This window comes from Cynara cardunculus (assembly GCF_001531365.2).
Source record: "Cynara cardunculus var. scolymus isolate 2C chromosome LG 3, CcrdV1, whole genome shotgun sequence".
Taxonomy (NCBI): Eukaryota; Viridiplantae; Streptophyta; class Magnoliopsida; order Asterales; family Asteraceae; genus Cynara; species Cynara cardunculus.
The window spans coordinates 7579762-7594491 of record NC_037530.1 but is presented as its reverse complement, the minus strand read 5'-3'; the positions used below and the strand labels follow the sequence as shown (position 1 = coordinate 7594491).

Below are 14730 nucleotides of genomic sequence, written 5' to 3'. Positions count from 1 at the left end.
GTATTTGATTATGTTTATCTGCAGTTAGTTACATGAATTCAGATATGAAGCTTTAATAAGTTGTACTTACGCACAATATACTTGTAATCTTGAGTTTTAAGTAATATGCATWAATAAACAGTACTTTACGCATAAAAAGTGGGTTTTAAGAGTTTTTGTCAAATGCTTTATAATATAGTATAGATAAATTAAGCTAAGGTGATGTTTGTGTTTTTAGTAAGTGCTGAAGTCTGAAGTTTTATTTCACTTCTGATTAATAAGAGGTGATGTTGAAGTCTAAAATCTAAATCAATAAGACTGTTTGTTTTTGTAAATGAATTACTGTCTAAGTTTTTTTAAATTGTCTACTTTACCGATTAGAAAATTATAATGTTGAAGTTATAAATAAATTTATACGATTTCACATATTTATTCATCATTATTACGAAATGTATATTATAATTATGTAATTAACATTCGTTTAAACGAAAATATGTCATTAACGGTATTTAACATATATAAATCCTATTAAAGGGGCGTTTGGTTGGTCGGAATCCACCGGAATCTGATGGAAATTGAGAAAAAAGAACTCTCTTTATAAATTCTTCTAATTTTTTTATATACTAAATTAGGACGATCTTATTTGGTCAAATACCTAGCAAAAAAACTCAACAGGTCTTCCATCTTGCAAATAAGGCATATTTTGTCTCGGCAAAATTTTTGAAATGATACCCTTATTTCCATGTCTTCCAGCTACTTTATCGCCTACTTTGATTTCACGTTTCTATAAAATATACATGAATCCATTCTGTCTTACTTGTCCCAAATTTGTCTATGAAGAACGGATCTAATTGTATTATTTTGATATAGATATAGGAAAAAAGAAAGACAAAAAAAATGGATTTTGTACCTTCAAAAGTAAGTAAATAGATCTGACACATATAAAATGTGGTTAAGCCCGATATCAAATTTGGTTTATTTTACATGGTTAATTTCATTGACCAAATTTCATTCAAATGTTTGGTTACACAGGAATGGAATTGAACTCCAAAGATTCCCAAATTTGAGGAATTCACCATTCCTTAGTAAACCTGATGGAATTGAATTCTAATTCCATCCAAAAGTGTTTAAATGACATAAATACCTTTCTGCTACTATTAAACCCTATCCGCTCTTTTCACTTTTGCTCAATCGAACGATTTCATCTTCAATCCTACTCTACTGCCTTCATCTTCGATCGAACGGTGCTTTCATCTTCAACCCTACTCTGTTGCTTTCATCTTCGATCGAACGCTGCAACTCTACTGCTTTCATCTTCGAACAGGTATTGCTTTGAATCTCACACTTGTTTTTGCTTTCATCTTCGAATAAACCTTCATGTCATACCACTGTCATGGAAAAAAAATAAAGTTTCTGAACCAGGTCCGCAAATACAGGAACAAAATCTTTAAATTAGTCTCGAGTGCAAATAGCAGAGGTGCATTTGCAGACCTTTATTTAATTTACAGATTTGGTCCCTTCACTTGCGGACCTCGTTTCGAAACCTTTTTTTTTTTTTTACATTTTGACCCCTTCAAAAAAAATGTCTTTTATTGCCCTCGAAAGAATAGCAACGATGATTTTGAAATAGGACGACTAGTATTAAATAAGCATTTATGTTAATTAAAAGGTAGAAGTCACAATCTTCCATTATCATATATAAGTATTGATTTTAGTAGTCATCCTCTAAATTTGTGTTCTTCCTCAAAGGTCAAATATAAATGTCTAATCATAAATATTGCAATGAAATAAGTATGCAAGTCTCTAGGTGTGCCTCTTTCTGTTGTTCGACCTTGAAGTTCTAGGTTATAAGATACATACTATAGTTAGCTTATAAAGCATAATAAGTTCATGGTTTGCGTGACTAAAATCATATCTTCTCCTGAATATCAAGCATGAAAAACATCGCATAAAATAGTATGCAACTTTTTAATGTATACAAGGTTGAAATAAATGAGATCTCATAAACTGTCTGGTCGAATATGGGTCATTTTTTCACTAGCATTTGCTTGGTTATCCGACCTGCACCTGCCCAAGCACCCATTGCAAGGTCATGTCACTTGTCATGTGGCATTACTTGTCAAATATCAACCCATTAAAACTAATTATAAAATTTTCGTTTGAAATAACAAACATGTAACACTATAAAAAAACATCTCATAATTATTTGGTCAGGTATGGGTCATTTTGTCACTCAGATCCCCGGTTGTCCGATCTGCACCTATATGGACAGTCGGACACTATACAGGGTCATGTCATTTGTCGTGTGATACTACTGGTCAAATGTCCATCCATTAGAACTAATCATAGATCTTCTGGTCGAGTACGAATCAGTTGGTCACTAACACACCCTGGGTTGACCTGCTAGTTATGTTTGATCACCCACTTGTCTTTGTCGTGTCACTTGTCATGTGAATTACCGGTCAATTGTCCATCCACTAAAACTGATCATAAAACTTTTGTATGAAACAACATGCTAGAGTTATTTGAAAACAAAACAAACGCATAGCATACAACTGATCATAAATAACATACATGTAAAATATAGTGTAGCATGTACGTAAACTGAAACATCATGCATGCATACACATCACCATACAAATCATATCATGCTCAATGGTAAATTTGTTTGTTGGTATGCATCTCAGTGAAATCTCATTGAACACTCACATGTTTGTGTAGATCGACTACTGATAGCTCAAAACTAAAGACTACACATTTCATACCACCAATTAAGGGCTTAATTTCTCCAAAAGTCAACTATACTTAAATCCATCTCCATATATGAGTCTTCTAATTCATTCCAAATAGTTTATTTGAACCCATTATTAAAATCTTTGTCAGCCAAACGAGTCAAAAGTTAACTTTTGGTCAACTTCAGTCAAACCTTTGAGCACTCGGCTTAATGACATCCCATAACGTCAAATTAATCCTTTTTATAATCTTATAAATTCATCTCTCCAATTAAGCCATTCCAATAACTACCCAGCCCAAATACGACATTTTGAATCTCATTATTAGATCACCTAAGTTATTAAATGTTTTATCAAACAACACCTTCTTAAGAAGTAAATAATTAAATTATCAAATCTCAGGTTTGGATATTTTATAAAGTCAAATACGTACAGTATCGTTTGAAATACATATTATTTAATTGTAGGGGTATTTTGGAAATGATGTTTGTAATTCCAAAATAGTGTTAGTAACAACAAAGAGATGGTGAAGGATCACATTTAGTGGAAATGATGCATAAGATTATAAATATGAATAAAATTGTGAATGATCATTTCTAAAGTTAAAAAGTAATAGGGTGTCTTAGGTTTAAATCTAATGAGAAATAAAAATTCTTTTGTGGCCATGGAGGTTCAAATGCGGTAACTCCGGGCTATTTGCAAAGCAGGTGGTCGCCCTGAGATTAGTCGGCTCACATAGCGTGTTAGATATCCAGGTTAATAAAAAAACCATATGAAAAAGAGGATGTGAAAAAACTAGACTTGTAAAGTTCCAAAGATTTCTTGTATGTCATATAAGTAGAAGTCACTTACTGGTTGATATGGATAGAATGTAAGAACTGGTTACTAGTAAGCAATCTATACCAATATAACATATATGGCAAGATATTGAACAAGGAACGAGGAGTCAAATATAACGAAGATGTAGGTCAGAAATAGATATGAGAATAATAGTAAGGGTTAAATAGCAAGGAAATAGCCAGGCTAAAATATCATCGTTTAAGCATGTGCACTTGAAACCAAATATTGAACGAAAAATTGAATGAGACTATGACAGACCTAATGTATAGATAAATGCATATATTAAATGATGAGTTGGTGTCATGATTTATGGATGGGGTGCTCTTTTATTTGTACTATTCAAGATTTAAGTACTCGGTCAGTTTTCGGTCAGAGCGGTAATTCTCTAAACAAGCTGACTGCTGACCGAGTCAGCGTTGCTGACTCAGTCAGCACCTAGTAAACAACCCCTTAGTTGAGATCTCTAAAATAGCAAGCAAGTAAGCAACAATGTGTTGCCTTAAAAACTTGGAGATCAAAGTCGCGTTCAAGTGGTAGGTGATAACTAAGTTGAACCCTGACATATAGCTGATAGGCTAACTTGTAGATATCGATGTCGATGATGTTAACTTGCTATAAATAGCCGGTTGACGATGAAAATTGCATGGATTGATGCAAGTAAAGCTAAGATTTGTGTGAACCAATTGCCATGGTATGACAATTAAGGTGTTCTCCGTTAAGAAAAGTGGTATTTTTCAAAGCAATGCATTGATAGAACTAGGGGTGTTCATGACTTGAGTTGATCGGGTTGAACACATTTGAACAACCCAACTCAATGCTTGCGGTTTGAAAAAATATTAACCCAACCCAACCCAAACCAACCCATACGGGTTGGTCGGGTTGATACTTTGATATATTAAAATATTCTTCTAACCTTGAATATGTTATTTCTCTACTCTTAATTTCTTTTTTCATCATCAACCATTTGATACAACTTATCCATATTTCTTACGTATATCACATTCAATTACTTTTCTCTACATATATATGTTCATAGTTACTGAACATATATATGAATGAGTTATATGAATATATGAACAGATTGAAAATATGTGTATATGAAAAACATAGATGATAGTATAATTGTTTAATGTATATATTAATAGAAATTCAACAATCATATTAAATTCAAGAAATAAAAAGATATCGGGTTCATCGGGTTGGATTGGGTTGGGTTCAAATAATAGCAACTCAATATCAACTCAATACCTACGGTTTGAAAAGTTTACAACTCGATTAGACATCGAGTTAGGTTATTTTACGTTGGATTGGGTTGAGTTAATCGGGTTTATCGGGTTGGTCAGGTTTTTAAGCACCCTAGATAGAACTATGGACCATTTTAGTTGTAAGGGGATAAAGAAAGGCAAATAAAAGCTCTATGATGGAAGTAAATGATAAAGATGGAGACTGGCACATGTTGAAAGTATAAGTACAAATCTAAAAGTGAGTAATGTCAGAAACACTTGAAGACAAGTGTACATTGAAACACATGTTACAGAGGATTAGAAATGTTACAAGTATATGGTATTTATATGGAAAAATATTTATAAAAAAAAAAATTTAAAGAGTCGTTTACCAAATGCTTAATTGGGTAAGTGAACATCAAGTCACATTACCTTACCGGATGAAGATGGTAAGGACCAAAAATCTTACCCAATAAGAACGAGACAAGGACCAAGAGTCTTACCCAGTAAGTGAGGGTGACGACTCTTACTACGGTAAGCGCTTACCGGGTACATGTTGCATACGATACCGTTTTCATGGACTAAAATCTTACCCAGTAAGTAAATGATAGTGTTAAATTTTACAGGTAAACGCTTACCGGGTAAGTGTTTGGTAAACGGCCGCTAAGTCATTAATTTTTTTTTTAAATAAATAAATCATCGAACTTTAAAAATTGGTTACCTATATTATTTTATCCCAAAAAGGTTATCTGAAACATGCTAGAAATGTTTAAAGTAAAAGAAAACCTAATTTGTTTTACTGCTCTGAAACCCTACGTCATTCAAACCCCTCATCATTGTCAAAATTCTACCACCTCCCATCACTGTTGTTGCCCCTGCCATCGATCTCCCTCTTTTTGATTGTTTTTGGTTTTTCAATTGTCTATCTTTTTTTAGATGTATATGTGTACTCCATTAAATTGTTGTACAAAAAAAAGAGAATTTGAAAAACAGATCAAAAAATGGAGATTGATGGCAGGGGCCAATATTGGCGATGGGTCATATAGAAAACGGAAAATGATGGGGTGACGATGAGTTGCAAGGGGGGCGATGTCATTGTGGTTTGAATGGTGTAGGTTTGGAAATGGTAAAATCATGTAAAAGAAAATTGGGTTAAAAGAATGTGGATAATCAATTCTTAAAAATTCGATTGTTTATTTATCCCTAAAGCAATGTTCAGGAACTTAATCATTCAAAATGAGAAAGTGTAATGGTTTTTTGATTCAAAAATAGTTCAGAGACTTAATCATTCAAAGTGAGAAAGTTGGTTAATTTCTTTTTTAACTTTCCCTATTTATATACGACCAAATGAAACTTACACATACTCCTTACATTCAATTATGTTTAAACCTTTGACCTCTATGAAGGTTGGGTTACCGGATAACACTACGCTAATAACCCTTTGGTGAAAGTAAGAAACATTCAAGGAACTAACGGTTGTGTTGACACATTTTCATTGTTGTTGTAATTCTATGGACTCGACACTCTGGGATAACTTGATGCCCGTCTAGCCCCTTCTCAACCACTTAACAATCTATGTCCGACTCACCTCCTTTGGAGGGGCGTGTTGGAGTCCCACAACCAGTTAAACTTAGGGATCATTTATCAAACACTTACCCGATAAGTGTTTACCGGTAAAATTTAACACTATCATTTACTTACCCGGTAAGATTTTCGTCTACCAAAACGGTATCTTATGCAACAATTTACCCAGTAACCTCTTACCGTGATAAGAGTCGTCCCCCTCACTTACCGGGTAAGACTCTTGGTCCTTGTCTCACTCTTACCGGGTAGGATTATTGGTCCTTACCATATTTATCCGGTAAGGTAATGTGACTTGGTGTTCACTTACCCGAGTAAGCGTTGGGTAAACAGCCCCTTAATCATTTCTCTTTAATACAAGGCTCTTTGGCCCTTTACTTGGTAACCATTAAATCAAACTCTGGATTCATGATTGAAGCGATGCATAACTAGTGATATTAGTAACTGGTAGAAATGTTGTATTAAATGTTGTTTCATATTCCGAATAGAAGTAGTTGAAAGCGATTCTCCATTAATTTCCGACATTAAATCCTGTCGCAAACTCTAGCGAATCAGACGGGTCCAACATTAGAACGAAAATGCAAGAAACACCAATCACCATATTCACAATTTACATAATGTGCAAGAAAGATGGCATCAATTGAAGCAGTTGAAACCAGATTCAGTTTTAAGAGGAAAACATCTTTGATTCAGGAACTGCTGACTGCTGCTAATATTTACTGCATTCAACTTCATAGCCATCGCCTTGGAACTGCTTATCGGATGGATATACAGAAGCTCTTCTCTGATTGCTATTATTACACCTGGGAAAACAAGGAACCAATGTCTTTAAGCATATTACATGATCAGTGATCACCAGTTCGAGTCCTCAAACATAAAAGTTGGTCCACACAACCACGATTATCAAAAGAACCCATGATTTTAGTAACTTTGGCCATGAGATCTGGCTAATAAAACAAAGAAAAGGAGTATAATTAAAGCAACTCACCTGCCTTCTTCTTTGCCTTATAATCATCAACCATGAGCGACTAACCACGTAGCATGGAAGAAGAAAACCCGCCAGCTGAAGAACGGAAACCTGAAACTGCAATTCATACGAACCAATGTAAACCAGTTAAGATTGCAATTTATGAAAAAGTTTGGAGAATCTGTTCAATAGGTCAACAAAACAAAGTCAATGATTGCAAACTATACATAAGGTCAAATCAAATTACCACTATTTAGGTCCATATTCTTGTACCCAAACAAAATCAAACCAAATAAACCCAGTATATTCCACATAGAGATAAGGTCTGGGGGTAGGATTAACGCAGGCCTTAACCCGGCTTGCAAAACAAAAGCAAAAAAAAAACAAGGGGGAACCACAAGGTTTGTGCAATCAACGAAGATCTCCTTGATGCCTTCTGGACTTACGTTGAAGAACTTTGATGACTCTGGCACCATCCCCAAGTCTCTTGTGATTAGCAAAGCTTGGCGTACCAGCAATATCAGCATCAACTGCAAATGCAAGTATATTATTTATAATTACCAATGTTTGATACTATATGCATTTGCAAGCAGCTGTTTATGAACTTCCATATGACTTGTACTCGTGTTATTCACTTACAATGAGAGCCATGAAACGGAGGTAAGCAACGCTGCTATTACTTGCTACAGCATAGTCTTCATAATCTGGTTCAAGAAACCGGTGCTCAGCAGAAGCAAAGGCCAGGAAGCGAGTATCCCTGAGATCAATTTGTGGGCCCCATGCATGCCTAAAGGACACAACGGTAATAAGGAACAAGTAAACCTTATGCAAAAGAAGATGAGATATTTGTTTACACCCCTGAGCCGTTGGACCACACAGATGTCAATGATCACCCAAAACGTTATATCAGGAAGAAAAAAAGAACGTAATAAGTGCAGATTTTCAGATGAGGAAGTTTAGTTAACAATGATTCCACCAAATTTACCTGATATCAATAGTCATAACATCAGGATTGCTTCTTGCTGGTGGAAGAGCATAATCCGGTGAATAAACCTATGAATCGGGTCATAAGTACATTACGATTCCAACAACAAAAACCCAATTCACCAAATTTTGCAAATGGAGGAGTAAAAAGAAAAGTACAAACCTGACTGCAAATCTCACAGGTTATGTCCCCTTTGTGATTGCACCATTTCTGAATGCATTTCCTATGAGCAAACTACAATCCACAAACAAAGAATTGCAATGCAAATTGGGAATCAGATTAGAGGTCAATAACATAGTGCATACTGCATACAACGCTTGCAGACTTGAATTCAATTCGATTATTGTGGTTAAATTGGATGCTTTTTTGGGTTGAAGTTCAATTTGCAGTTAGATTATACAAATTTAAATGAGGGAAATCATAGAAGATCCATTAGTTAGATGTGCCAACAAAAGGGGAGCTGGCAAGAAAGTATAACAAATAAATGAACTCCACTGAATCATCATAAAACCTACTTTTGCTTTAAAACAAGATAATATATCAGAAGAAAACGTGGACCCACTTGTGGAAACCACAAAACTTATGCAATGAAAAGGATCAGAGTTCAAGCACCTAAACGGCTAAACCAAAAGGGGGTGCGATTAACCCAAAGGGGCGAGGCATAAGGTTTACTTGCTCTTTATCAAAAGGGGGCATGACCAACACGCTAAAAGTGTGACTTTCGAATCCCTAATCTTTAACTATAAAAATGGACGGAAATTGGAAGTAGGATGCAAACAAACTTCAAAAATCGGGTACCACTTTTGAATACGAAAATCATAAGTGTGAAATTCACCATTAGAACATTAAGAAAACCCGCAAAAGATGAGCAACAAAAATCAGGGCAAAACCTTGAGGGTGCCATTACAGGCACAAGGAGATTCCAAATCGTGCTCTTCATCTTCTTCTTGACATATCCTACACTCTCTGATCACCATCTTCGAACAACCTTCTCCTATGTTGCTCTTTATATCGTCATAATCACCATCAGTTCCGTTGTTGTTTTGAAGCAATTGCACCACTTCAGTTATAAGTTGGTCCCTTTTGCTGGTGTCTAAGCAGGTTGATGCTGTCATTCGTTCCACACAAGACCCCCAATTGTTCATAAAACACGCACTCTCACACACACACTTGGTGTGAAGCAGGAGAACATAGAAGAGGGGGAGTGTGGAGTCTGAAAACCAGGAGAGAACCGGAGGAGAGAGAGAAAGTGGGGGAGGAAGTGGGCTGAGAAAAACTTTGCGATTGTTTTTGAAAAGGTGGAGGTTGCACTTAGGTCCAAATTACCAAAATAGACATGTCTTCTTTCTGGATTGACCATATTGACCTCGACACTTTAAAAACATATTATGACCCTAATGATTAAATTTGTAAAAAATAGACAAACATTGTCATAAAAAATATTAATTACCGACATAAAAATCATCAAGAAAACCATTGCAAAATGATTTTTTAGTATTAAAATTAGGTAATATCTCTTAACATTATACACGTTGGAAAATATATAAAAAATCCAACTACAATAATTTGTTTTGATATAAATATCTGAGTGTAATAAATACAAAAATAGTTCTAGAACTATATGATATATTTTTGAAAAGTACTGAATAAATTGATCAAGATATAGAATTTAATGACCAGATAATAAAAACAAATAATATATTTACATAAAAATGTTCATTTGTTTTTTTTCGCAGTTCAAGATTTTATTTTGGAAGATTAATAAAAGATGAAACTCATAATGTAAATAATATAAAAAATAAACGATATGGTTTAATTTATATAAAGGTAATATATATATATATATATAGAGAGAGAGAGAGAGAGAGAGAGAGAAGGGTAGGTTATTATACAACCTTTTATATTTGTACAACCAATATAACTCAATCTTAACCGTCCATTTAATTTGATGAGCATGGTTGCATTTGAAATATACCMYATATATATATATATATATATATATATATATATATATATATATAGAACATTTCAAATGCAATTCATCACATTTGTATAATCAATGTAACCCAATCAATTGAGATATTTATGGAAATGATAAGAGTTCATTTATTATGCTTTGAATATTTATAAAAGATGACTAGAGTTCATTAATTATGATTAATACTTTATATTAGAAAACAATCAAAAAATTTATGAAATCACATATTCATTAGATTAAATGTAAGGTTGAGATTAAGTTGTATTGGTTGTACAAATGTAAAGGGTTGCATAATATTCGTCTATATATATATATAATCATTTTCAGAGTCTTCATATATTTTTATATCTATAAATGCATATAAAATTACATTGAGGGGGTGTTTGATTAGAGATATTAAATAGTAATCATAAGGAATAATAATAAAAGAAGTTGTTGGATTTTATATAATACAATGAGTTCATCCTCCTAAAAACCCAAAATTTTATTTCAGGTTAAACTGGATGGAATGAAAAGCCATTCTCATTTTCATTTCTCAACCTTAACCAAACATGCCCTGATTAATTGTGTAAAAAAAAAACATTTAGGAGAATATTTAAATAATCATAAATTAACGTTTAAAATATTATTTTATTGGACTATAATATTTTTTAGGATTAAGAACATCAATTAAGGGCCCGTTTATCAAACACTTACTCGGTAAGTGTCTACTAGTAAAATTTAACACTATTATGTACTTACCGGGTAAGATTTTAGTCTACAAAAAGGACATAGCATACAACAATTTACCCGGTAAGCGCTTACAGTGGTAAAAGTCGTCGCCCTCATTTTCCGGGTAAGACTTTTGGTTCTTGTCTCGTTCTTACCGGATAAAATTATTAGTTCTTATTATACTCATCAGGTGAGATAATGTTACTTGGTAAGCGTTTGGTAAACAACCCCTAGAATGATTTAAAACAAAGATTTTGTTGGGTGAAATAATTAAGTGTAGTTTGCTTAATGATTAAAATACATCAATTTTATTATAGATAAGTAGTCATCAACTTAAAATGCTTAATTAAATTGGGTTAGATAGAGAATGGGTATTTTGGTAATTTGGAGGGGGTGGTGGGTAGGGTAATAGCCTTTTTCAATCTTAAGTTTCAAGGAATGGGGGGTACACCATACGATATCATGGGGAATAATTGAGCATATAGTAATAGATAATGCGTTGTTCTTAGGATTATCATTATTATTATTATTATTATTATTATTATTATTATTATTATTATTATTATTATTATAAAGCATCTACGATTGTATTTGTCAACTCTTAGGGGCATATAAAATATTAAAAATGATATTAACACTTTATTTATTAAATTATTTAACAAAATTTCCATCATTTATTTTTATTAAATAATTGTAAGTTAGAAAAATAAAATATGAGTCAATGTTGATTGATTTTTTCGTTAATTCATGTTCAAATAAAAAGGATAATATATTATAGTTTAAGATATATATGAAATATATTAGTTAGATGACTAGAATAGAATGTTATACCTGTTTAAGGGGTCGTTTACTTAAACACTTACCCGGTAAAATTCAACATTATCGTTTATTTATCGAGTAAGATTTGAGTCCACCAAAACAACATTGTATGTAATAATTTATCCGGTAAGCGCTAACCGTGGTAAGAATCGTCGTCATCACTTACCGGTTAAGACTCTCGGTCCTTGTCTTTGCTCTTACGGGGTAAGATTATCGGTTCTTGTCATATTCATCCGGTAAGGTAATGTGACTTGGTAAACGCTTACTCAAGTAAACATTTGGTAAACAACCCATAACTTGGAATTTTTATGTACATTAAAGGATTTTGGACATTAAATTGTTGATCTAAAGTATTAATCAATTCAAAAAGTAACATTTATCTGGAAAACAAAGGAAGTAAATCAAATATTGTGATTGTCACTGTACAATCTATAAATCTCTATTGATCAGCAAAATTGTTGAGGCTACACATAGTCTGTGTAAAAAGACTGTTGTTTCGGCTAATTATCAGTATCATCACTTTATCCTTTTACAACCCATCGTGAATAGTAAACCTTCAAAAAAATAAAAATGTATTAAATAACTTTGAAAATTTGTTATTTAAGTACTCTGCTTTGATATCAGTATTTCTTCAAGATAACATGTATTTATGTTTTTGAAACTCCATATGAACTCACCTAATGCACTTACAGTAGGGGTGCTCAAAAACCCGATCAACCCAACCTAATCCAACGCGAAATAACTCAGTTCGAAGCAACCTGATGTCTAATGAAATTGTAAAACTTTCAAACCGTAGGTATTGGGTTGATATTGGGTTGCTATTATTAGAACCCAACCCAACCCGATGAACCTGATATCCTTTTATTTCTTGGATTTAATATAATCGTTAAATTTCTATTAATATATACATTAAACAGTTACACTATCGCGTACGTTTTTCATATATACATATTTTCAATCTATTCAGTCTCTATATAACTTATTCGTATATATGTTCAGTAACTGTGAACATATATATGTAAATTGAGAAAATTAACTGAATGTGATATACGTAAGAAGTATGGATAAGTTGTATCAAATGGTTGATGATGAAAAGAAATTATGAGTAAAAAAATAACATATTCAAGGTTAGAAGAATATTTTAATGTACCAAAGTATCAACCCGACCAACCCGTACGGGTTGGGTTAGGTTGCACTTTGGTTTGGGTTGGGTTGGGTTAAGATTTTTCAAACCGTAAGCATTAAGTTGGGTTGTTCAAATGTCTTCAACCCGATCAACTCAACCCATGAACACCCCTACTTACAGGTATCTCTCTTAATTTTTTCTCATTTTACTATTTGATTTGTAATATCTTCCTTCAAAATATTTATCAGATATATATTACACTATTAATGTGATGATCTCAGTCATTGATATAAAAACATTGGAGAATACAGCTTCGTTAATTGATGTAGCCAATATTTTCTCCACCGTAGAAAGGTTGAATTAAAATGTACACAGTGACTTGTCATTGACTTTGTCAATAAGAATAGCAGTAAAATGCTAGACACATTTTCAATATAGTGATGTTATAATTATATTTATGCAATCAACCGTAAAAACTTGAGAGTTGTCTATCAATGGGTAGTTTAATAAGCACTTAATGCAAAACAAATGAAATAGTTAATTTTGAACTTAAATTATCTGTTGACGAATTGCGTTTACTAAACTAACGTATTCATTACAGCATACAAAATGTTGAAAGGTCGTAAGTGCAATTTCAAAATCTATATATATATATATATATATATATATATATATATATATTAAAAAAAGAACCAAGAGTATTGAGGTGACGTTATGAGAATTGAGAATTGAGGTGTTAGTGAATTGTGGTTGAGTTTGAGATATCCCACATTAGTGAGAAATTGAAAGATTAGAATAAGAAGGTGTGTATAAGAAAGAAGGATGAGATTCATTGTGTCAACTCATGAGATTTGAGTCATAATGTTATCTTATTTGGATAACCTTATTTTTGCAAAACAAATATTATATTGTGTTAGCTCGTGAGACTTGAGTCATGTGGTTATCTTATTTGGATGACTTTCTCTCTCTCTCTCTCTCTCTCTCTCTCTCTCTATATATATATATATATATATATACTAAAAGAGGAACCAAGAGTATTGATGTGATATCATGAGAATTGAGTATTGAGGTGTTGTTGAATTGTGGTTGAATTTGAGATATCGCACGCTGGTGAGAGATTGAAAGATGGGAATAAGGACGTGTGTATAAGAAAGAATGATGAGATTCATTGTGTCAACTCATGAGGTTTGAATCATAATGTTATCTTATTTGGATAACCTTATATTTGCAAAACAAATCTTATATTATGTTAGCTTATGAAGCTTGAGTCATAAGGGTATCTCACGTGGATGACCCTAATTTTGCAAAACAAATCTTATTATATGTGTGTGTGTGTGTTATAGTGATTTATGTATGACAACCAAACATAATAACAAAACTATGATATGATTCACACCGTTAAAAAATACGATATCAAATGAATACGTAAGTCGCATATTATCAAACTGCCATATGAAATTTGGATTATATCGCTTCATTTTATGTCATTTTCAATAGACATTGGGACTAAAGTCCCACAACTCTCGTTGTAAATTCTAACCGTCTTATCAAGTAATATAATATATCAAATTCCATATCGAGATTTTTAGGAAAACCATAAACAACCCTCTCGAACCCCTCAGATCGAAGATTAAAAAAATCAAGGATAAATTGAATACTAGAAGTCATATACTGATATACATCATACCATATAGTATAAAGACTATCCTTAAAACATGATATCTTTGTTAGCTTGTTATATAACAATCTAACGACTTATTCTTATAACGTTAAAACATTTTTTGTTAAA

General features: G+C 32.8%; 1 protein-coding gene across 1 annotated transcript; it reads right to left on the bottom strand.

The window, feature by feature from the left end:
- Nucleotides 1-6848: 6848 nt before the first annotated feature.
- LOC112509721 lies at nucleotides 6849-9568 on the bottom strand. The gene is made up of 7 exons (XM_025114824.1): nucleotides 9198-9568; nucleotides 8470-8541; nucleotides 8308-8375; nucleotides 7962-8109; nucleotides 7769-7852; nucleotides 7344-7439; nucleotides 6849-7158 (listed from the first exon to the last, which is right to left on the bottom strand). Exons 1-7 carry the CDS (start codon nucleotides 9450-9452, stop codon nucleotides 7153-7155), a joined length of 729 nt encoding a protein of 242 aa, XP_024970592.1. The 5' UTR covers nucleotides 9453-9568; the 3' UTR covers nucleotides 6849-7152.
- Between the last annotated feature and the right edge of the window lie 5162 nt (nucleotides 9569-14730).

Excerpts from the sequence above, each read along its gene's own strand:
- LOC112509721 (XM_025114824.1), bottom strand. The coding sequence starts at position 9,452 with ATGAACAATTGGGGGTCTTGTGTGGAACGAATGACAGCATCAACCTGC. Across the intron at positions 8,376-8,469 it reads CCTGTGAGATTTGCAGTCAG|GTTTATTCACCGGATTATGC; the intron begins GTTTGTACTTTT and ends CCCGATTCATAG. Across the intron at positions 7,440-7,768 it reads AGTCATCAAAGTTCTTCAAC|TTTCAGGTTTCCGTTCTTCA; the intron begins GTAAGTCCAGAA and ends TATGAATTGCAG.